General features: G+C 38.6%; 9 protein-coding genes, 1 non-coding gene and 1 pseudogene across 13 annotated transcripts; 3 read left to right on the top strand and 8 right to left on the bottom strand.

Annotated features, from left to right (window-relative positions):
- Window positions 1-918: 918 nt before the first annotated feature.
- LOC147942015 (uncharacterized) lies at window positions 919-4,053 on the bottom strand. The gene is made up of 2 exons (XM_087459863.1): window positions 3,885-4,053; window positions 919-3,359 (listed from the first exon to the last, which is right to left on the bottom strand). The coding sequence occupies exon 2, from the start codon at window positions 3,339-3,341 to the stop codon at window positions 1,140-1,142; it is 2,202 nt and encodes a 733-aa protein (XP_087315989.1). The 5' UTR covers window positions 3,342-3,359; window positions 3,885-4,053; the 3' UTR covers window positions 919-1,139.
- Window positions 4,054-4,294: 241 nt separating this feature from the next.
- Window positions 4,295-4,367, bottom strand: TRNAE-CUC (transfer RNA glutamic acid (anticodon CUC)). The gene has a single exon. It is a non-coding gene; the product is annotated as a tRNA-Glu (tRNA).
- Window positions 4,368-6,581: 2,214 nt separating this feature from the next.
- LOC147942014 (uncharacterized) lies at window positions 6,582-6,905 on the bottom strand. The gene has a single exon (XM_087458717.1). It carries the CDS (start codon window positions 6,903-6,905, stop codon window positions 6,582-6,584), a length of 324 nt encoding a protein of 107 aa, XP_087314843.1.
- Window positions 6,906-7,223: 318 nt separating this feature from the next.
- Window positions 7,224-9,305, bottom strand: LOC104704054 (ubiquitin-conjugating enzyme E2 28). 2 transcript variants are annotated; one of them, XM_010420175.3, is made up of 5 exons: window positions 9,102-9,305; window positions 8,861-8,957; window positions 7,920-8,047; window positions 7,739-7,843; window positions 7,224-7,650 (listed from the first exon to the last, which is right to left on the bottom strand). In XM_010420175.3, the coding sequence occupies exons 2-5, from the start codon at window positions 8,928-8,930 to the stop codon at window positions 7,507-7,509; spliced, it is 447 nt and encodes a 148-aa protein (XP_010418477.1). In that variant the 5' UTR covers window positions 8,931-8,957; window positions 9,102-9,305; the 3' UTR covers window positions 7,224-7,506. The 2 variants fall into 2 exon arrangements, with proteins under 2 accessions (XP_010418477.1, XP_010418478.1); XM_010420176.3 differs by having other exon boundaries at window positions 8,861-8,944; window positions 9,102-9,214.
- An 80-nt stretch (window positions 9,306-9,385) lies between these two features.
- Window positions 9,386-9,844, top strand: LOC109125700 (mitochondrial import receptor subunit TOM7-2). Its single transcript, XM_019228153.2, has one exon. The coding sequence runs from the start codon at window positions 9,474-9,476 to the stop codon at window positions 9,723-9,725; it is 252 nt and encodes an 83-aa protein (XP_019083698.1). The 5' UTR covers window positions 9,386-9,473; the 3' UTR covers window positions 9,726-9,844.
- LOC104704053 (putative inactive receptor-like protein kinase At1g64210) lies at window positions 9,845-12,006 on the bottom strand. Its single transcript, XM_087457681.1, has 2 exons — window positions 10,665-12,006; window positions 9,845-10,579 (listed from the first exon to the last, which is right to left on the bottom strand). The coding sequence occupies exons 1-2, from the start codon at window positions 11,842-11,844 to the stop codon at window positions 9,969-9,971; spliced, it is 1,791 nt and encodes a 596-aa protein (XP_087313807.1). The 5' UTR covers window positions 11,845-12,006; the 3' UTR covers window positions 9,845-9,968.
- Window positions 12,007-12,563: 557 nt separating this feature from the next.
- On the top strand, window positions 12,564-14,503 carry LOC104704052 (V-type proton ATPase subunit E3). Its single transcript, XM_010420172.3, has 6 exons — window positions 12,564-12,947; window positions 13,219-13,319; window positions 13,490-13,664; window positions 13,753-13,949; window positions 14,050-14,149; window positions 14,261-14,503. The coding sequence occupies exons 1-6, from the start codon at window positions 12,846-12,848 to the stop codon at window positions 14,297-14,299; spliced, it is 714 nt and encodes a 237-aa protein (XP_010418474.1). The 5' UTR covers window positions 12,564-12,845; the 3' UTR covers window positions 14,300-14,503.
- Window positions 14,504-15,352: 849 nt separating this feature from the next.
- On the top strand, window positions 15,353-17,161 carry LOC104704051 (6-phosphogluconate dehydrogenase, decarboxylating 1, chloroplastic pseudogene; annotated as a pseudogene). Its single transcript, XR_015561516.1, has one exon. The product of XR_015561516.1 is annotated as a 6-phosphogluconate dehydrogenase, decarboxylating 1, chloroplastic pseudogene (transcript).
- LOC104704050 (uncharacterized) lies at window positions 17,152-18,082 on the bottom strand. Its single transcript, XM_010420170.3, has 3 exons — window positions 17,819-18,082; window positions 17,499-17,634; window positions 17,152-17,401 (listed from the first exon to the last, which is right to left on the bottom strand). Exons 1-3 carry the CDS (start codon window positions 17,980-17,982, stop codon window positions 17,345-17,347), a joined length of 357 nt encoding a protein of 118 aa, XP_010418472.1. The 5' UTR covers window positions 17,983-18,082; the 3' UTR covers window positions 17,152-17,344.
- Window positions 18,083-18,177: 95 nt separating this feature from the next.
- On the bottom strand, window positions 18,178-21,414 carry LOC104704048 (uncharacterized protein At5g41620-like). 2 transcript variants are annotated; one of them, XM_010420169.3, is made up of 3 exons: window positions 20,647-21,414; window positions 19,846-19,971; window positions 18,178-19,758 (listed from the first exon to the last, which is right to left on the bottom strand). In XM_010420169.3, exons 1-3 carry the CDS (start codon window positions 21,052-21,054, stop codon window positions 18,409-18,411), a joined length of 1,884 nt encoding a protein of 627 aa, XP_010418471.1. In that variant the 5' UTR covers window positions 21,055-21,414; the 3' UTR covers window positions 18,178-18,408. The 2 variants fall into 2 exon arrangements, with proteins under 2 accessions (XP_010418471.1, XP_019083695.1); XM_019228150.2 differs by having other exon boundaries at window positions 19,846-19,967; window positions 20,647-20,787.
- Window positions 21,415-21,937: 523 nt separating this feature from the next.
- Window positions 21,938-22,843, bottom strand: LOC104704047 (dirigent protein 5). The gene has a single exon (XM_010420167.3). It carries the CDS (start codon window positions 22,680-22,682, stop codon window positions 22,134-22,136), a length of 549 nt encoding a protein of 182 aa, XP_010418469.1. The 5' UTR covers window positions 22,683-22,843; the 3' UTR covers window positions 21,938-22,133.
- Window positions 22,844-23,019: the final 176 nt, after the last annotated feature.

Below are 23,019 nucleotides of genomic sequence, written 5' to 3'. Positions count from 1 at the left end.
AGCTGAGGAACGTCTGACTGGTGGTGAAGCCATCAGACGTGATAGATAGCTACTTCCCCCTCCCATATCTGAAAAAGTAGAAATGGTATAAGGAGACTAGCATAAGCCAAACAGCGTTCTAAAGCAAAATCAAAAGCTTGTGTTTTCTACTGAAAGGAGACTAATGTGTTTGTTTTGTTTCTCGCATAAGCCAAACTACAGCAAAATAAAAAACGAGAGAAGAATAAACAAGGAGAGTAAGCATAAGCCAAACATCGTTCTACAGATACAATCAGCGAGAGAAGAAGAGCATCTCATAAACCAAACAACGTTCTAAAACAAAATCAAAAGAGTGGAGTGGTATTTTTAGAATAAAAAGAGTGGAGTGGAGGAAGTACTAAAAAGAGTGGAGTGGAAGAAGAGGACCACCCCACTCTCACACTTAATTAAAAGAAAACGGCCAAAAAAAGGACTTAAAATAAAGAACAGCCAAAATAGAACGCCCAAGTGATCAAATTTGAATTGTTGACAAAAAAAAAGTGAACAAATTTTGAACTGAATTATAAACCAAATGATTTGAAATTGATTTCAGGAAATCTAATCAGGTTCCGGTTTGGTTCGATTTACCATTTAGCCAATGGGGTGTGCCAAATTAGACTATTGCTTAAATGTCGTGAAATAAAATTGTATACATTACGGGTTTAAATCTAATCAAACCAACTTCTGTTGAAAAAAAAAAAAGCAGCCTAACATAATTGACTTCAAAAGAACCAGACTGAACTTTAAACATACAAAAAAACAAAAGCAGCAACGCAGTTAAACCTGAACCGGTTTTGATTCATAAGGAGTTTATGTTCTTAAATCGTATACACAAAAAGGCGGCTTGCCAATTTGGACATTACTACTAATCGTCTCGGTCGGTTTGGCTAACTTTATAAGTTTTCATTCAGATATTTGGCTTTATTAAAACTCTTAACCAAGAAAACTTGAATCCATGATAGTTTGGGGGCTCAGCAGAAGCTTAACTATAGAAAAGATCTGATTTTCACATACAAAAGCAGCAATACACTACTTCACGAGAGTCCAAAAGATACTACATAACCATTAATCAGTTGAACTAAACCCACCAAATACTCAAATCCACATTTCAGCTCTTCTTCTTACTGCTGCGAGGACTTACCTGCTACGTTAGTTGGGTGAGATGGTGGAGGAAACAATCTCGGAACTCCAGATGCTTCCGTCCAAGCTGACATATCCGGAACAATAGAAAAAGTGGCTGCGTAAGTTCTGTTTAACCTTTCAAGAGTGTAACAGTCATCCACATACTGCAAAGGGTTGACTTTCAGCTTCTTGCAGACGGCTAGAGCGTGTAGACATGGGATCTTGTAGCGTTCAAAATCCCCGCAAGCACAGGTGCAGTCACTCGGCTGAACAATCCATTCATCCTTTTGTGACGATGTTGCCACCTGAAAGGCGTTATTGTCTAACGGCATTACCATGTAAGTAACAGAAGCTGGCATGAATTCTTGAAGCCTATCCAAGACGGGTTTGGTGTACACATCGCCGCGGTTAAGTGAACTACGGCTACAACTAAAAGACTTGTCAAAATAGGATCTCAGATCATCAAACAGAAGCAGCATCGAACCCGTCATCACTAACTGATCAGGCAGCATAAATCCTCTACAAACTTCAAACAGAGCTTCTGTATCTGTCGTCATGATTCCATATCTCCGACTACTGTCATGAACCAAAGCCCACTGATCTTGAGGGATTTGGTCTAACCATTTCCGAGCTTCAGGGTTGTCTTTCTCAATGTTCTTCATGAAAGAATCAAATTCTTCCTTCTGACTCGTGCATCCAGCCCGCTCCACAAGATTCTCCAGGTAGTAGTCTCGGAAAACGCCAAGGAACTGAGAGCCCAGATGATTCAGACAGAACCTGTGATAAGCCCATGGTTCTTGCCACTGAGACCCTGGTTCATTAACAACAGCGACTATGTCCGGATGGGGACTGGAGATGAGGCAAAGGCCTTCCCTTTGCGTAACCTTCTCTCTGATTCCAGTGAGAAACCAACGCCAACTATCTGAGGACACTTCTTTAGTAACCGCAAAGGCAAGTGGGAAATATTTGTTGGCTGCATCAACCCCTGAGGCAATCATCAAGTTCAGTTGGTACTCACCGTTCAAGCTTTTGGTGTCCACTACGATTAGAGGTCTGCAGTATTGAAACCCTTGTATAGACTGTGGAAATGCCCAAAACACACCACAGAAGGATGCAAACTTTGGATTAGCAAAGCTATTGTACTTCCAGTCTACCACGAGTCCATTAGATGAGCAAAAGGCAGACATTAACTTGGGCAAATCTTCAAAACTCTTATCCCAATCTCCAAAGACTCGTTTGATAGCTTCCTTTTTTGCTGCCTCCATATCTTCAGTTTCAAGCTCGTAGCTATATTTTTCATTCCACCACTTCTTCAACTCTGCAATTGTTTGTGTGGGTTTATCCCTGACCGCACGTTCAATCTCCTCTAATTCAAACTCTGTTTTGAAATCTTCTGGATCAATGGGACTACAAGTATGTGGACCAGTATAACTGATTACCTCAAACAGTCCATGTTCTTCGATCCTGGCCGCCCGAAGTGACCACTTGCATCTCCATCTGATGCACTTAACCATATACCTGTCATTGGAAGTCACACGTACTACACACCTTTGCTGCCCTTTAATGGAACACCAGTCAACTGCCTTCTTCAGCTCATCACTATCTTTGAAGCACAATCCTACTCGCAAGTCATGATCGTCAAGCCACAAACTAGACATACATGGTTTTGAAACATTAGAATTGGAATTGTTATCCGAACTTCTGCTATCCTCTGTCAAATCAACCACGTGGACAACCCCTTGTGATCCTGAGTTTCTATCCGTCTGCCTCCCTGAATTAACAGGTTTATTGGTCCTCTGCCTTTTCGAGGAACAACCAGGATCGGCCAAAGGCGATGAACAAGATGCAGGATCAAAAACTCCATATGTCACTTGCAAATACAGGTCAATCTTTTTATGATGGGGATGTTTGCTTGGAACATCAAGCATAGTCTCCAAACTAGCATCGTTCACCACCAGAAGAGGTATATACTTAACAATAGACTCTTGAACAGCTGAAGGAAATCTACCAACTATACCAATCTTTGATACCCTCCTATCTAATCGAGTAACTTGATACAGCTGATCCAACAATTTGTTAAACGGAGTCTTTCGCTTAACCATGATTCTCGTAAGATAGCTCCCGTCAAAGTCTATGCCATAAGGTCCATCCGTGATTTTACCGTTCCAGTAGCAGTACACAGGAACCTCTACTTCAGCCATAATATAACCACAACAAACCTGCAAGGAATTCAGAGTAAAAATGGTAACTTTGGGTGCTAAAACCCTTAAATGAAAACAGTTGTCTCTGATTCTCGAATTATAAGGAACATAGAAGAAGAATGAAACAGTATCTCTCTAAAACAACAACAAGGAGGGGTATAAGCGACAGAAGCAACTATATCCATCAAGAAAGAACAGAGAAAAAAAAACCCTAAAATGAAAACAGTTGTCTCTGATTCTCGAATTATAAGGAACGTAGAAGAAGAATGAAACAGTATCTCTCTAAAACAACAACAAGGAGGGGTATAAGAAACAGAAGCAACTATATCCATAAAGAAAGAACAGAGAAAGAAAAAAAAACCCTAAAATGAAAACAGTTGTCTCTGATTCTCGAATTATAATAAACACTAAAAGCAGCAACAATTCTCTAAGACGCTACAGTAGTAATGAGGTATATCAAGCAAGAAAAGAACACAAAAACCCTTTTTTTAAAAAATCCAAAGAAGCAAAAATGGTAATCTGAGTTAGATGATGTCTACATACCTGAAGAAGAAGAAAAATGGGTGATTTTCGAGTTAGAAGTCACAAGGAAGCTTGAAATTTCAGAAATGCAAGCAAAAATCTCAGCAGAATTTTAAGGTTTCTCCAGCTAAAATGGGTCTCAGTCTCACAGAGGAAGACAGCTACAAAATGTGATATATCGAACGAAGATATATTTGAATAATTTACAGAATGTAAAAAACTGAAAAAAAAAAAAAAGTTAGAGATTCAGATATTTTTACTACTGGGCCGCAACAAGAAAGCCCAGTACTTATTGACGGATTACAGATGATCGTGTGTGCCCATTCTGTATTTCTTGGAGCAGGTCCATTTTGGTACTCATCCTTGGTTTTACGTAACTAGATAGAACCAGAATCCGGTTTTTGTAAAATAGTAAAACAAAATAAAAAAGCCTCCGTCGCCGGGACTCGAACCCGGGTCTCTCGGGTGAGAGCCGAGTATCCTAACCAGCTAGACTACGACGGATTTTGTTTACTTATTTTACATATGATATATATAACCTATCACTATTAAGTGTTGCATCGCTGTGCGCCATTTGTTTTGTGATAAGAACATTTTGTTAGCATCATACAAGACATGTAGCATAACATATAGGAACATAATTTAGAAATTAAAAATCATGGTAAATAAAGTATATTTTATTTTATTGTTCAAATAGATATACAGTACAAATATGAAATCATTGATTCTTATGTACAGATAGGAATATAATTTTACAAATACAAGGGAATTAAGTTGGAAAGGTGGAGAAAGTTTTCATGTAAACATTAGACACTAGAATGCAATTTACGCAAAATCGTATATATACATATAAAAAAAAATGAGTAACCGCTTAATTAGTTCGGTTTTGTATCTCGGACCAGTCTGTTCCGTGTTCGCATCATATTGTTGTTATCTTCAACATTTCCTAGTCGTCTAGTTTTTCCAGTTTAATGGAACCATTAAGCGCTGCTTCTACTTATCTTAATAAAATGGGAGCGTGACTATAATTACCTGTTTTCAAGTTTCCATATTTTAAAAACTAGTGACATGAACACAACAATATAAAATTTCAAATTGGTTGTGTTCTAAACCAATATGAAAATTGGTTGCGTTGCACGGGAAAGAACACAACCAATTTGAAAATTTATTTCATTTAAAATGTGTAAGCATAACACCAATGACCAATGTGAAAAATATATCTATGTTAGTTTTATTATACAACAAATTTGGGAAACAGGAAAAGAGGTTTAATGATATTCACACCAGCTTTTTAAGATGCCGCATGTGCAAAGTTAAACATCTTCCATCAACGATGAACCATCCATCTTTAGTTGTGTTTACGCCCTTCTTAGAACTCGCTTGGATAAAAAAACAGACAAGAACAGTCTATTAAAATCTAAATTTACCATTTTTTTGTCGTCTCTCCAACATGATTAACAAAAATCTGAAACAATGACATTAGCACATTAGTGTGGCTCCCATCTTAAATATCTAACTCACTCATACCTGTTCCAAGTGAAAAGAAAAACACAAACAGCACAAACCCGTAGTTCTCAGAAAGATAGAGAGAGTATCCGAGGAAGATGTACCTGTTGAACTGGAGAATCTAGTGAAGATTACGTGAGAAAGATAATGGCAAAAAAGACGGAGATTTGAAGATCAATTTTGCTTCCAGATTACTTGCGCAAGTCTCTTCCCTAATTCTACAATCTAATTATTAAAAAACAATAAAAGGAAGAGATTTTTTTTTTTAAAAAAATTATTAGAAGCGATAATGATACTCTAAAATTCAGAACAAAAATTTAGTTTTTTACCCGACTAAAGGAAGAGGAGGGAATAGTGATCATAAGAGATTTCAGAGCTTTTTGTATGGAATCATGTTGTTGTTCGGCTGTTCCATTGTTGAAGAATTAAGGAGAAGTGGAGATAATGAGATCATGGGGAAGAGAGGCGTAGCAGTTTCCAATTTTTTTTTCTTGTTTTTTTTTTTATCGTTATAACACAATTTTATTTCAATAAGTATTTTAAAGTTAAAATTAGTTAGAATAGCGAAACATCAAAATTTGGGACTTAAGACAGGTGTCAGATGAAGAGGGCTGCAGTTAATAGAGAACTTACTTGTGAATTATAAGATAAAGATTTGTGATATAATCGTTTCTTTCAATTTCACAATTTCTACGTAGACCAAGTATAAATGAGTCTTCTCCAAAAATTTAAAAGCCAACATGTTCCGCGCGCTAAGCAACATGTCCAAACTTCCAATCATTTGTCTCTCATGTACTGTGAGTTGGAGGATATCAATAGGTGAGTGGTCTCTTGCTTTCAGAACGTAAAGCAATAAATAACCATTGAGAAAATGGGTAGTTTGTTCCTCAATCTCACAAGTTCAATGGGTAGTTTGTTCCAACGTTTTTGCTGTATTTATTGTGTTGGTGGTCTCAATCAAAGAAATGTAATAAGAAGACAAGATTTTAATGGTAGATATATATATATCAAAGTCAACCTTATATTCTTTAGTTTAAAAAAAAAAAAAACACAAACAAATATGTGGAATCATTAATTGATTCTTCTTACAAACAAGGGAAATAAGAAAGGTGAAGACAATGTTCCTAACCAGTAACAAGAAAGAGAGTCAAAGACACGACTCAACGTATCTTCGGTATATGGTTGGGTGTTGGCCCCACTTTGCTATTATTTTCAACATTTGGGCTCGGGAACACCACAAGACTTGAGATGAGAGCTAATGACACTTTTACTGAGGGTGACACGGTGTTTAATTTCATCACACAGGCATGCTTGGGTCTCTTTCATTGTCTCACAACATGAGTTCGGCAGCTTCATTCCCCGAGACATACCGTCGAAGCAAAGCTGAAGCGCATTCAGTTTTTTCGGAGTTGTACCACATGCTTCTCCACTCCTCTTGGAAGTACTGCCGCTGGCAGCGGTAGCTTCTGTTGGAGGAGGGAATGATGCCGAGACTATGACGAATGCGATAAGGAACAATGCTACGATCTTCATCATGTCTTGTTGTTTGGGATACGTCTTGTTTTCTAAGAGGATCTCTTACGTATTTATAGGATAATTGAGGGTTCCCATTGTATGGCATTGGCGTTTTAACTTCTTTTAGTCAACATGAACATAAATTAGTTGTTATGTAAAAATAGCCCAAAAGTAATGCTAATATAAGCTTTAGGAATTTATAGAAATGCTAGATTTGGGTTTCGTGTAATAACGTGAATTGTGTATGTGTAACGCAAAATCCACTTATCGTAATCCTTTCCCAAAAACTTTCAACCTATCTTAGTATAGTTCATATATATAATGGTTCGAGAATAAAAGTTAACACTTTCAAAATAGTTCATTTTTTTTCTTAACTTCATCCAGCTTTACATAATACTTTTTTAGTAATTGCAAGAAAAACAAAGAAATGAAACAAAGGGATAAAAGAGGAGACGAAATGTGTTTTTTTTTTTGTTTGGTTGCATCAAAGATGTTTCAAACAAGAGATAAAACATAGGAATCTAACTTATTTCATGAAAGATCCTATGTGAAAGAAGTCCTCTCTCTCTTTCTCTCTCTCTCTCTCTCTCTCTCTTAAAACCGAGTCTTCAGGGATCAAACTTCATCCCATTGCATACTTCTGAGTCCAGCTTCGGGCAGTAGACTCATACTTGGCTCTGTCGGTTTTGTACATGTGAGCAATCTCAGGAACCAAAGGATCATCTGGGTTTGGGTCCGTTAACAATGAACAGATCGAAAGCAACACCTATAAATTCACAAATGATCGGATTAAAATCAGAGCAGATTCATTATATATATCTCCAACGCTAATGGTAAAATAGTGCTTTTCTCACCTTGGAAATGGTGAGTGCAGGACTCCATTGTTCTTTCAGAATGTCGAGGCAAATGCTTCCGTTGCTGTTCACATTAGGATGAAACACTTTTGTCCTAAACGCAACCTGCAAGGGAAAAAGGTTCATTTCAATTCCACTAGAACCCATTTAATGATTTCAATTTGGTGAAAATGATATTCACCTTTGGTGGTTTGAAAGGATAATCCGGAGGGAAGTGAATGGTCACGAGAAAGACTCCGCCTGAATAAGGACTCTCGGACGGACCCATGATCGTAGCTTGCCAATGAAACATGTCTTCAGCAACAGGGCCTTGAGGATTTACAATGGTTCGTTCATATAAAAAAAAAAAAAAAAAAAAAAAGAGAAAGTTTAGCTTTGATAAACCTGATCAAAGGCATTAACAAGGAATACACACAATAAAACATAAAGACTGGCGCAATAGTGGTGTATTTAGTACTTCTCTAGCAGAAGAATGCATGAGCAGTTTGAGAATCTCCTTAAACAATCCTCAGACTCTATTGGGACCAACAATACCAATTCATTATACACTTTCACATTTTAATAGGCTCGTACAACACCCAAAAATGCAATAAATAACTAACAAAGACTTAAACAGCTTTCTACTCAACAGTCAAAACTGAGGAGAGTGTTGTTTTTTCCTGATACCGATAAGTAGCAAAGAAGATCCGGACCCAGAGAAAGTTTGTAATATCCATTATGGATAATGGGATAAACAAGGCAGGAAGCAATCTATGGTAGGCACCAAAACCTTTATTCTTAAAAAAATATCTCAACTTTACATTCCTATCTCCAAAACTATGATCAAAATTCATAAGATAGCTGCAACAACCAATCTAAAAGCAGTACCCCAAGAAGTTTGTGGTAAGAAAAATCTCAACTTTTAGAAGATGTGTATAAATATCTCAATCCAGTATCAGCACAACCATCAGTATCATCAGTATGTTCAAATCTAAGAAGAAACTCAAATTTCAATTGGTATACTCAAGATCTCTAGATAACTATGTACTGTGATTAAAAAGATTTCATTTTTTTTTAAATAAATATAAGATCTACAACAAAGCTCAAAACGGAAGAGAGAGAGAGAGACGAAGTACTACTAACCAGCACTGCAGGAGGTTGGAGGATCCTTCTGGAGATCCTTGAGCTCTTTCAAGATCCGTTTCGAAGCCATTTCTCAACAAACTCCTTAGATCCAATCCTAAAAAGCCAAAAAAAAAAAAAAAAAAAAAAAAAAACCCTAGATCGATTCAGTAACGTAAAAGGATAAACGAAACAGAGGACGAGTTAAGGTTGAAAAAAACTTTCGGAACAAAAAAAAAAAAGGAGTAAAAAGCTTTATTACCTCAAAACAGATCCTCCAAAACTCGCTTCACGATTCACTCCTGCAGCAGATGATTTTGAGAAAGAGACAGAGAAGAAGAGAGAACCTTTTGATTTGAGAGACCTAAAAGCAATATTATATAAAATAATAATAAAAAAGAAGATATTTATAAGAGAGACCTCCAGAAATAATAAATGCCAGCTATTTTCCAGCCAGCCAGAGAATAATTAATTATTATTGGATATAAATAAATAAATAAAAAGGAGAACCTCTGAGTGAGGTAGAGTGTTTCATACATGCTTTAAAAAGGGATTAGCCTTAAACCCTTAGGGTTTTCGTCTTCCCAAGTACTACTACTGACTGACACCAAGAGAGAGAGAGAGATCAGAATCAATGGCGGCTAAGGGTCCGTTGAAGCTAAAATTCAAAGCAAAAACAAAAGGATCAAAGGGGGCATCATCTTCTTCCTCCTCTTCCTCCTCCTCCTCTGTGTCTTCCAAGTTCGAGGTCTTCAAGGATTGGACCAACTGGTCATTGAAGAAAGCCAAAGTCGCCACTCACTATGGTCTCATCCCTCTGATCATCATCATCGGCATGAATTCAGATCCTAAACCTGATCTCTTTCACCTTATCAGTCCCTTTTAATCCTCCGATTCAATCTTTTAGTTACTACTTTCCCCAGATTTGGTCTGTGTTTTTCTTTCGATATATGAAATGGATTTGTAATTTGTTTCTGAATTAATTTATAATTCAAAGTTTCATTCTTTTTTTTTTTTACAAAATCTGCTCTGTTTACTGTAACCAATCACCACTCAAATAGCATTCACTTCTCAGATTCAATAAAAGAATTGCTTTAAAAGGGCTACAAGTAACTTTGTGTTCGTTCTCTCATTCTGCATCAATTGATCGAATGTCTTCAATCATTTTCAAAACTTGAGATATATGAGGTCGATCTTGTTGCTTCAGAGCAACACAAGCCAATCCTATTTGCAACATCTCTACCATTTCTTCCTCAAAACCACCTGATTGACTCAATATCTCCATATCAAAAACCTCCCCTGTCCACTCATTCGCCACCACATTTCTTATCCAGCTAGCTAAATCCATGCTTTCGCCTTGTGTTGTTGTTGCTGTTTTTGGTGCTAAGCCCGCTGGACTCACCGGTGATTTCCCTGTCAAGAGCTCGAGTAAAACCACTCCGAAGCTGTATACGTCTGAAATCTGTGTGCTTCTTCTCGTGTCTGTTATTTCAGGTGCCTGGTAACCTGAAGTAAGGCAAGTGGTTTGAGGCAGAGATCTCATGATTGTCGTCAAGCCAAGATCGCCTATGCAGCCATAGCATTGTGAGTCTAAGAAGATGTTTGAGGACTTGATGTTGCCGTGGATGAGTTTACCATTGTTCCCTTCATGGATTTTAGCCAGCCCTCTTACTGCCCCCGTTGCTATTCTTAATCTTGCATCCCAATCTAAAGGTACTCGCTGATACCTTGCTCTGATTCCTGAAATCAAAGTTGGAACTTTTTGTTGTTTACTCATTCTGCTTTTGACTAAACATAAGAATGAGAAAGTGAAAGAGTAACTAACCGTGCAGCATCTCGAAGAGGCTTCCTTGACTGTAATAGCTATAAACAGCGAGCTTATCATCTTTGGAATAGTAGTAAGCCTTTAGCTCAGCTACATTCTCATGTCTGATCATACCAATGATCTCCATTTGCTGCTCAAACTCTCGTCTTCCAACTACAACTTCCTTCAGTCTCTTCACTACGACTGTGCTCATGTCCTCCATTGTTACCATATAGGTTGCACCAAAAGCACCCTTCCCCAAAACTTCTGCTGATGAGGTTAGCAAATCATCTAAATCAAAAGAATGGTTCCTTCCACCGAAATAGATGATCTTCCCGCCTTCTTCAGTGTTATCATCTCTAGACGTCCAGTTTCCTGGAGGAGGAGAAGACGAGTCTCTCTTCCTCAGTTTCCCTGGGAAGCATTTCTTCCGTAGGCAGCAAGCGATCATTATAAAGGAGAACCCGAAGACACCTAACACGCAAGCTGCAGCCAGAATCAGCAGGAAAGCAACCTGGTTTAACCCGAAAGGAAGCTTGTGGTGTTGTTTCTTCTGCCTGCCAGAAAAGGCTGAACTTTGGAATCTTTGAAGAGACTTTGGTATTGTACCGATGAGTTTGTTGTTGGACAAGTTGAGTTGACTCAGCTTTGGAAGATCAAGATCGGGGATTTCTCCAGAGAAGGAATTGTTTGCGAGGTTCAAGACTCTAAGGCTGGTCAAACCCGAAAGAGAAGCTGGGATGCTTCCGTTGAATCCATTGTTAGAGAGATCAAGAACCTTGAGATTCTTCAACTCGGAGAGAATCGATGGTAAAGGACCAGAGAAGCGGTTGTGTTGTAGATAGAGATGAGTCAAGTTATTGAGATTAATGAAATCAGAAGGGAAGTCTCCGGTGAAATGGTTCTTTCGAAGGCTTAAAACCTTGAGAGAAGAGAGACGACTGATGGTGAAAGGAGGAATCAAACCGTTGAATCCAACCGCGGGTAATCTAACGGATACAACTCGATCACGGTTTGCGTTGCAGGTAACTCCGGTCCAGCGATGACAAACCGGAGAGCTCTGATTCCAAAGGAGATGAGAAGAACTGAAATGAGACAAGAAATCAAGCAAAGCTTTCTTGTCGTCTTCAAGAGTCTGAGATGATGAAATCAGAACAAAACAGAGAATCAAAGAGAAGAAGAAGAAGAAGAAGATATGCATTGTGAAGAAACTAGTTTTTTTAGTTTCTAACTGTAAAAAAGAAAAACAGAGAATTATTCTTTAGCTTGAGAAGTTTGTAAGGGTTAAAAAAAGAATTATGAAAGTGAGGTTTCAAAAGATACGCCGGCAGGTTTTAGCCGGCAAATAAAACAAAAAGTCTTCACTTTTATAAGCAGAGAAAACAAAAGACACGTTGGCTTCAAAGCATTTTCACACTAACGGCTAATATATCTCTTTACTGGTAAGCATGTAACGTAAGCGCGGAAAAATTCAGAGGTTTTTGGCTCACAAAATAATTAATAAGAGTTGTTAATTTTTGAGAATTTCTTTTATCTCTAATTCATTATTTATAATCATATCCAAAACTGTTGACAAAAAAAAAGAAAAGAAATCATATTCAAAAACTATAAGTGGTTAGAAATTTGCTTTTTTGCTAATAAATGTGACTAGGACTTAGAAATTGGGACAGATACACACAATGACACCAATAAAAAAGGGCTTGATAAAATTTTGAGTGAAAAAAAAAAAGAAAAGAAATTAGTGATTATAGCCACAAATTAGTGATTACAAATAAATAATACTCCTTACAAAGAAAAAAATAAGAAGATAGATTCACACGTACATAGTATTATTTTAAGAAAAATATATACAAATACATCTATTGTATATAGTTTGTAAAATTTAATGTTATAATGCATATGAAAATAAAAATGAGATTTGTTTTTAAATAATATGATTAATGTATATTTATTGACATAAAAATGAGAAACACGTGACGTGACGTGAGTGAGATGTGGATGGTTCTAGAGTCTAGACTTATTCTAGTCCCAATCTAGTTGGATGAAAAACGTAACTGCTGGTTCTGCGACCAAAACCCACCATAATAACAACGAAGACGAAACGGCTTCTTCATCATCCATATACATCTCTTCTCTACTCTATTACAACAACAACATCTCTCACACTGGTTTTGTAATTCTCTCCGCTAAGAGGCGAAAAAGATGAACGATGCCGAAGTTGTCAACCAGATCCACCAGATGGTTAGCTTTATCCGCCAGGAAGCTGAAGAAAAGGCCAATGAGATCTCTGTCTCCGCCGAAGAAGTCCGTAAACTCTCTCTCTCTCTCTTTCTCTCGATCACTACACTGCACAATGGATTGTGTGACCATGTTGATCTTTTTTCTGAAAATTTGTTGACTCCTGTGTGACTATTACACTTGGTCTTTGGATCTTAAGATTTTTCCTGTTCTGAGATTCTATTGTGTAGTCAACAAGTTCATAGGCGCTATGGGGTTATTTCTGATCTGAGCAAAAGGTTTTGATATAACTGTGTGTGTGGTAATGTGGTTTCGTTATATGTGGTTGATTTTACAGGAATTCAACATTGAGAAGTTGCTGCTAGTTGAAGCAGAGAAGAAGAAGATTAAACAAGAGTATGAGAAGAAGGAGAAACAGGTCGACGTCAGAAAGAAGATGTGAGCTCTCATCTTTCTCACTCTCCTCCTCCTCTGTTTGTCCTGAGATCTGATAATTATGTGTTCCTCTTTGTTTCTTTAAGAAAGATAGATAGAGTGTGGTTATGTCTCGATTTTAGGCCACGGCTAATTGTATATGTTTGCTTTGTTTCTTGCTTGTTCTGTAACAGTGATTACTCAATGCAACTGAATGCGTCGAGGATCAAGGTTCTACAAGCTCAAGATGACATTGTCAATGCAATGAAAGAAGAGGCTGCTAAGAAACTCTTGAAAGTTAGCCAACATGGCTTTTTCAACCTTCATCACCATCAGTATAAACATCTCTTGAAAGATCTCATTGTTCAGGTTCTGATCAGTCTTCCGTTTCAAACAAAGCTCATTTTTTCTCTGTAATCGTTCTCTAAATTTTGTGTTTGGGATGTGATTTTTGTAGTGTTTGCTTAGGTTGAAAGAGCCTGCAGTGTTACTGCGTTGTCGTGAAGAAGATCTTCACATGGTTGAGTCTATGCTGGATGAAGCGACTGAGGAATATTGTGAGAAAGCAAAGGTTCATGCTCCTGAGATTGTTGTCGACAAGGACGTTTTCCTTCCTCCTGCTCCTTCAGATGATGATCCTCATGCTCTTTCCTGGTAAGTTTCCATCAAACCAAAACACTAGAAACTATGAAAGAACCAAAAATCTAATACCAAATTAATGACACTTGTGGATATATATATATATATATAACAGTGCAGGAGGAGTGGTGTTGGCTTCTCGTGATGGGAAAATCGTGTGTGAAAACACGCTTGATGCGAGGTTGGAGGTTGCCTTCCGCAAGAAACTTCCCGAGGTCAGACAAAAATCCCCCATTTGCTCTCCTAAATTTGCAAAACTCTTCCCATTTGTCTTCCAATTTGATCTTCTTCTAAGCATTTTAGCTTTTTTTCTTGAATGTGTGTAGATCCGAAAGTCACTCATTGGCAAGGTTGGTGAAGCTTGATGAATGACTCCTCCAACTTTATATATAACCAAGAAAAGTTTGTGGCTCTCCATTTATCCATTTGTTTCTATTGTCACCATTTTTTTTTTTGAAACTTTGTGTAATGTACTTGTTGATGGGCATTGGACTTTTGTTGTTAACTGTAGTTCAATATTTGTTTGGGTTTGGTGATGTAATAATAATAATAAAGTGTAAGTTGCTCTACTGGTCACTTTTTTGTTGATGTGCGTGCAACAAAGCGTCCTAGATTTTAGTACTAGTCCTTACTGACACATGGTTGATTGCAAGAAAGGAACAAAGCGTCACAAGAGGGTCAAAGTCTCCTCCTTCTTCGTTACATTCACATACAACACTCACTAGGATTTTTTCCAATAAATAAAGTGTAATCTTTTTGGTTTAAAAAGTCGACTTGTGCTCTCATAATTTGGCTACATACCATATCGATAGGTTTGGTTACCGGTACTTATGAGAAGTTGTTGTTCCCACCAACTAACGATAAAGGATGTGTAAGGTTTCAACATTTCCGTATTACAATCGTATAAAATATAAAAACACAAATCACAAATATACGTATTGACATAGTTTAAACACGACAATAATTTGTGCTTTTGACATAAAACTGGATTACTAGCTACTTAGCTAGATAGAGAAGTTTGGTCCTTTGGTCGAAAAACTCTTGTCATGTTTTTAATTCATCCACTTAGACACTCGTATATGCAAAAGTTGTCCGACCATTCAACATCGTGAAAAGGCTAATAATAAATATCAAGTTGATGTAAAATAATTGAAATACATGAAGAGACCAAAAGAAGAGGTAGCGTCCAACTTCAACATGGACACTACGTACCATATTTGATAGTAGTATATTAAAAGATCATTTCACAACATAATCTATAATCTATATTAAATTTGAAACATGATTAGAGATTAAATAAATCCAACACCCCCACTAAGTTGGATGTAAAATAATCAAAAAATGATTGTTACAGTTTTTGGAAGGTGGTACCAATTTCGGAATCATATTTGAAACCAAACGACATCGGTTCATAGTACCTACCAAACGACGGCGTTTTTAAGAAAACATTGAGATCATCGTTTTCGTTTGTCCCTTGGCTCCATCGACGAGTCCGTCCAATTTCACAGTATAAATATCTCCGCCCCACTCTCTCTCATCACTCTACTACCTCATTTTCTCTCTCTCTCTCTCTCCACAAAAGAAGATCCTCTCATCAGCTATCTCCCAATGGAGTCCGCAGCTCTCTCCCGAATCGGTCTCGCCGGACTCGCCGTAATGGGCCAAAACCTCGCCCTAAACATCGCCGAGAAAGGTTTCCCGATCTCAGTCTACAATCGAACCACTTCCAAAGTCGACGAAACCCTAGATCGAGCCGCCGTCGAAGGAAACCTCCCAGTCTCAGGCCAATACTCTCCTCGAGATTTCGTCCTCTCGATCCAACGGCCTAGATCTCTCATCATCCTCGTCAAAGCTGGAGCTCCCGTTGACCAAACAATCGATGCCTTCTCCGAGTACATGGACCCCGGAGATTGCATCATCGACGGTGGTAACGAATGGTATCAGAACACAGAGCGAAGGATCTCCGAAGCTGAGAAGAAAGGGTTGCTCTATTTAGGTATGGGAGTCTCCGGCGGCGAAGAAGGAGCTCGTAACGGTCCTTCGTTAATGCCTGGTGGCTCGTTTCAAGCTTACGATAACATCAAAGACATTTTGGGGAAAGTGGCAGCTCAGGTTGAAGATGGACCTTGTGTTACTTACATCGGAGAAGGTGGATCTGGAAACTTCGTGAAGATGGTTCATAATGGGATTGAGTATGGAGATATGCAACTGATCTCTGAGGCTTATGATGTGTTGAAGAACGTTGGCGGATTGAGCAATGAGGAGCTTGCGGAGATCTTCACGGAGTGGAACCGAGGTGAGCTTGAGAGTTTCTTGGTTGAGATTACTTCTGATATATTTAGGGTTAAGGATGAGTTTGGTGATGGTGAGTTGGTGGATAAGATTTTGGATAAGACTGGTATGAAAGGTACTGGGAAATGGACTGTTCAGCAAGCGGCAGAGCTTTCTGTGGCGGCTCCTACGATTGCTGCTTCGTTGGATTGTAGGTACTTGAGTGGATTGAAAGACGAGAGGGAGAACGCTGCGAAAGTGTTGAAGGAAGCTGGTTTGAAAGAAGAGATTGGTTCTGCGTCGAGCGGAATCGATAAGAAGAGATTGGTTGATGATGTTAGGCAAGCTTTGTACGCTTCGAAGATCTGTAGTTATGCTCAAGGAATGAATTTGCTTAGAGCTAAGAGTTCAGAGAAAGGTTGGAACTTGAACTTCGGTGAATTGGCTAGGATTTGGAAAGGCGGGTGTATCATAAGAGCTGTTTTCTTGGATAGGATCAAGAAAGCTTACCAGAGGAACCCGGATTTGGCGAGTCTTGTCGTTGATCCTGAGTTTGCTAAAGAGATGGTTCAGAGACAAGCTGCTTGGAGGAGAGTTGTTGGTTTGGCTGTTTCTGCTGGGATAAGCACGCCTGGAATGTGTGCGAGTCTTGCGTATTTCGATACTTATAGACGCGCTAGATTGCCGGCGAATCTGGTTCAGGCACAGAGAGATCTCTTTGGAGCTCATACTTATGAGAGAACCGATCGCCCTGGTGCATACCACACCGAGTGGACTAAGCTTGCTAGGAAGAACAATTGAACACTCCATTGACAGCTGTTTTTTTATTTTTCATAGAACCCTTTTAGTCTTGCTTTTTTTTAAGCATGGATACTGGGATTCAACACCACATTGTTTCACGAGTATTTTGTTCAGATTTCAGAATAATAAAATGCAGTAACCTCTATTTTTGTTTACATCTTTCTTTTGAATTTGTCAAACCATCTATGAAGGGTTGGTTCTAAACATCCGATGACCGGTTACAATGATATTTTGAACATTGTTCAACTTGGATGATCTGTTTATTAACGGTGTTGGAACAATCAAAATCAAATAAACCAAGACATAATTCGAACCGAGAAAACTCAAGAATTGAGAACCTATGAAGGTTCATAGAGGCCGAGGACATGACCATCAAGACATCTCACAGAAGCAACCTGAAAAGAAACCCAAAAAGGAAAGATTTCAAAATACATTACACAAAAGATAAACAATGAGATTAGAGCTGTTTTTGCAAGATAAGGTTGCATTTACCTTGCCATGGACCTCGTATTTGATAGAGCCATCAAGTTCAGCTCCTAATTCCATAAGTTTTGAGATTGTTGTATTAATGTCCGTCACAGTAAAAGATAGTAGCGAAGAGTATCCCTTCTCACTCATCACATGCTCGCTGCATCAAAACATTGACTTTATCTTTGTAGTGATCTAACAAACATTCCTCAATAATATCAAAGCTTTATCATCATAGAGGACAGTAAGTTGAAGGCAACCAAATCGAAAACTACTCTTCAGGGCAAAAATAAAAATGTCATTGAGGCAAATGATCGAACAGGTTATAGGCATTAAGGCAATACCTGGGAGATTGCATAAGAGCTAGCCTGAGAGGACCAGAGTGAAGTTCAGCCCAACGTAAAGTGACGACATTGACGGAGAAATCAAGACCTTTCTCGTAGAATCGAGCCGCTTTTGGTACGTCTCTGTGTAGCTGCAAGATCCACCTAAACGACGCCGTCGCCATCTCTCTCTCTCTCTGTGTTTGGGAGCCGAAGACAAACGATAACTTGATAACAGAACCACCAGAAATAACTCAAACGACGCCGTTTCAGCTCTTTATTGTCTCTTTAAAAACTACGTTCAAAAACCAACCCATCATATTCACACACAACTCTTTTCTATTGTCCGAAACAAAAATCAAGAATACAAAATTCAGAGATGATCAAATCAAACTGATATAAAACAGATATACATTTATACATAGTTACAAACATGTAGCTCTACAGATGCGTACGATTCACATATGAACATATATATCCACACATGGAACTTTCTCAAGTTCTGTCTATTTCCGACAACAACAATCTCAGCTCTGTTCCATTTCCGAGTGACCGAGTCTGACCATTTCACCATCAGCAATGGATCTCTTCCGATACAAATTACTGATAGCTCACTCCTTGAATACTCGAACCCGTGGCCTCGAACTCTTTGTTCTCGCTTCGCTTAACTTAGCCATCAAAGTGTTGTCCTTTACTCCTTGTGGCACACCAAGATCAGGTGTTATTACGGTTCTCGTATTCCATTGACGAACCGGGCTCTCTCGTCTCCTTGATGGATAACTGCAAGAAGCTTCATCGAGTTCCCGAGTTTCCGACAATAACCTCCGATGAGTTCTAATCATTTCTCCAACTACATTGTTCGGTTCTTTAGAACATTTATCAGTTTCAGGCTGATATTCAACGGCTCTAGCTTTCTTTTTCTCATTAGAAGACATAGCCCACGCCATTTGATCCTCGAACTTCACTTGTAAACTCGAAGGACTTTGGTTCCGTCTCCTCGGTTTTTCACCAGACACAACAACATCTGCCTCCTTTGTTAATTCCGGTTTCTCAGTTTCATCGCCCAATCGTGGTGGCTTTGCAATATCACCAACATGTTTCTTGAGCTCAAAACAATTCGAATCGCTTCCGCCAGAATCTTCTTCCTCCTCCTCCTCCTCCTCACGGTCTACTTCCCAAATCGGGGCGCTCATGGCGTTACATGGAACTGACTCAAGTGAACTCCGGCGGTTCCTCGCTGTTTCATTAGACTCTACGTTCTGTTTAGTCGTAAGAAATGTCTCTATCTCAAACTCGAGCTTCTCCAACGCTGATCCGTTGCCACTCTGAATCCTTTCATCAAGCCATGATTCAGCAATACAAAGAACCATCTGATGATCTTGTTCATCCCAACCTCTCCAGTTCTTATCCAACTTCTGCTTTAAACCATGAACCTCCCTTTCGTAACTCTTGATCCCTTTTGCAAACTCATCACATAATCTCTCCAGAATCTTCTTTGACTTAGTCCCTCTCTCCATCTCCTTAACGCAGTCAGACAACGTTGACTTCACTTCCGAGAGCTCTTTTGCCAATTTCCTATACAAACTCTCATAACGTTTCTTCAATCTACGCTCATCTTCTAGCGATTGACCCGCAGCAGAGCTTAACCGATCGTGTTCCTTCGTGTCTTTTGACAGCTTTTCTCCCGCGAGTTGCTTCACGAAATCATCCATATCGCGTCTATCAGCTTGCTGACATCTGAGAAGCTCTTTGATCCGGGCACGTGAATGAGCAAGCTCGGTTTTTAAAGATTTTATCAAGGAGATATTAGCCGAATGCTGCTCCTCGAGGCTCCAGATTTTGTTCAGTACTTTAAGAAGTTCGGTAGATGTCTTGAGATTGTAGTTAGGCTCACCACCTCGTCTCCTTCCACGAAACTCCAACGAACTTCCCGGAGAAACTGCTGCATTATATGGAGCAACCTGAAGAATGATCCATCTCAATACTACTAATCCCAAGAAGTGAGATTACCATAAAATAAAATAAGAGTTTGGACAGAATGTGAATACCTCGAGGGAGCTATCGTAGCTTGTAGGAGATACCGGCCGCAAAGCATGGTCGTTTCTTTCGATTAAATGATGATGCTTCATCAGCATTTGACCGATCTGTCTCCTTATACTTCCTGCACTCTCTGGCTGGGACACAAGAACCACAGCAAAATTGTTAAATGGAAGAATGAAAACCAGAAAACTGATTCTTTTACTGAACTGCATCCATCAAAAGGAAAAGCCAGAGCAAGTGAGTAAAAAGAACCAAGTAACTGTGGTTGCACTAAAGATCACAATTATAGATAGAATCCCCCATCACCTAACCTAATCACAGCTTATAAGAGAATCCTCTGCAGGACTTAAGAAAACAAAATCTAGTAATCAAGAACCAAGCACACATGAGCTTAGAATCAATGGCAATATTATTGGCTTATTGCCTTCACTTTCAAAACTCCAAAACCAAGACAGAGCAATTGGGAAAATCCTAAATTTAGCCAAAAACTAAAAACCTCTGAACCAGAAACAGAGCAATTAGGCAATTCCAGAACACTTATCACCAATATAAACTTTGGAAAAAACCCAAAACCCAGAACCAGAAGCAGAACAATCCACCGGTTCATCACAACCCAAGTCACAAAATTCAAACTTTCAAGGGCAAAACGATACATTGTCAAAAAAAAAATATCCAAACTTGAGCAATGCCCAACCCTAAAACAAATCAGCTCCATGGAATAAAATCAACTAAAAAAGACCAGACTAATCAAAGGCTAAATCACCATGTTGTAGTCTCTCCAAAGTTCTATGAGAGTAGAAGAGAGAGACCTGATGATCAGTGAGATCAAGACCATTAGTTTTATCTACAATCGCCGCCTTTCCATGGCCGTGACGGAGACGACGGTTACTCGGACCGGCAGAACTGTACGGAACTCGGTGCATTCTAGTAGCAAGAGGAGGAATCCGGTGGTCGTTGTCGTCGTAATACTGATAGAATTCCCAGAGAGAAGCAGCGAGCTTTCTAGATGAGAAATTAGAGGAAGAAGAAGAAGAAGGGTTGTTAGGGTTGAAGCTAATGTGCGCAGGAGTGCAAGGTCGGCGAAAGACACTTCTATGGCCTACAAACACAGCTCTTCTTCTTAACTTTTCTATAAATCCCTTCCCTTTTTGCCCTTCTCCTTCTCCTTCTTCTTCCCCTCCACCATCTTCATCTTCTTCTCCTTCTTTACTTTTCATTTCTTTAGAGCGCGGCTCACTAAACTAAACCAAAAGTTTCCGCCTTTTCTGTAACTTTTTTTCTCTCTGTCCATAATCATAGAGACGGAACCGTTCATGACTTCATGACATGAAGTTCATGTATTTAATTTTGGATCATGGGGTGTTTTTATTTTCTTCTTCTCAGGAAGCAAAATTGAGAAACTGTTACAATCACTCACTCGTCTTATTATTTAATTTTGGATCATGGGGTGTTTGAGTTCCTCGTTAGACCATTTAATTTCATTATTTGATTTGATAAAAACATCTGATATGCGGCAGTAATAAATAAATTGGTACTACTTTTTAATCTTATGTACATGTATAATCTAAATGTAGGGATATATATAATTATAATGTATTGGAGACCGAGTATTGTTTATTTTATTGAGAAAAAAAGAAAGAAGAATGTGCGTGTCACAGTCTGTGGACAGAGGGTAAAGGCTTCACACGTATTCATGTGTATTGGGATGCTGCACAAGTGTGTACCTCTTCTCGGTGTTTACAAATTACATGTGCTTCTGTGATTACATGTTAACAACAGTTTTTCGAAAAAAATTAAACATCTACATTTTCACTAATCTTTTGTTAACAATGTTATATTTTTATTGGAAAATGAAATGGTTTGGCTTTACAATGTACGAGCCCTATGGCTTTGACTTTTTGAGTCCTTCCGTTATTATCCGAAATGGTCCTGCCTAACTTGGCTACTTTGTTGAAACACATTTTTAGAATTTAAAGTTAAAATATTGTTTCAAGACACTAACTATTAGAATATCAAATTGTTTAGTGACATGTGACACAATTATACTTGACTAGTGGTGTTGTAGATATATTTTTCCTACTTTTCTATCATCGCATGATATTGTAAAACACGGTGTAAGTTTTTATCAAACAACACATGACACAACAAAATCATTTACATATAATACATCAAACCGCAAATTGAACTGAAAACATAAAAATCTCAACTTAAACTTATTCGATGATCAAAAGTTTCAAAGTAGCTAGTCAGCCACTCTCTCTCTCTCTCTCTCTCGAGAACCATTTAATGGTCTCTCTTAGTAACAGTCATAGAGTTTGATATCCATCTTGACCCTAAAATACTTAGCACCTTCAAAGGTATCAGTCTCAAACGTAACAATCCCCCGAGACATGAAAAAATCACCCGTACCTCCGACCACAGACAAATCTCTACTCTTCACCATCATAAGATCTGCTCCCATAATGTTCAACGTGCCTTTGTGTTGAGTCGAGTTGAAGACGAGCGTGTACGCGAACCACGCGTTGTAATCGTTCTTCATGTCGTAGAAATAGAATCCTTGAGCTCGCGCCACGGGTTCGGATTTAAAGTTTTTGTCTATGGTCATTGGATCGTCGAAGATCACGAGTTTCCCGAATTTGAAATTGCCGAGGCCAGGCGGGCTGGTAATGGCTGCAGAAGTCGCGTTTTGCACGTCGTCCACGCCGAACATTATGTCGTGGTAGTAGAGGACAAAGTTCTTGCACGGTTTTGGTTGCGATTTGGATGGTTTTCGACCTGATACGACGGTTTTGGATAGAACAAGAAAAATAAATAAGAAGAGAAATGATTTCATTTGGCCTACCATATTTGATAAAATGTGTATTTTTAAATGCAAATGTGAGAGTGGACAATGAGAGAGTGATTTTGTCGAAGAAGAGTGATGGGTTTATATAATACAACTTGGGGGGGTTTAGACTGTTTAGCTAGTCTATGTTAATATAAAGTAAAGAAGTCCCAAGTGGACTAGCACACTTCTTCTCTTGTGATTCTTGTTTATTTATTTGTATATCAAGGTTGGTGGTAAGTTTTGTTGATGGTATATAAAGTGAAATCATTTACGATGAATATTGGAAAATTTTCAATGTAGGCGGCTCTATCACCTTTTAAAATTTTCCACAAGTTGTTATAGTAGATAAATCGTT

Source organism: Camelina sativa, chromosome 7, assembly GCF_030686135.1.
Source record: "Camelina sativa cultivar CO46 ecotype springtype chromosome 7, ASM3068613v1".
Taxonomy (NCBI): Eukaryota; Viridiplantae; Streptophyta; class Magnoliopsida; order Brassicales; family Brassicaceae; genus Camelina; species Camelina sativa.
This window is presented reverse-complemented; position numbering and strand designations above follow the sequence as displayed.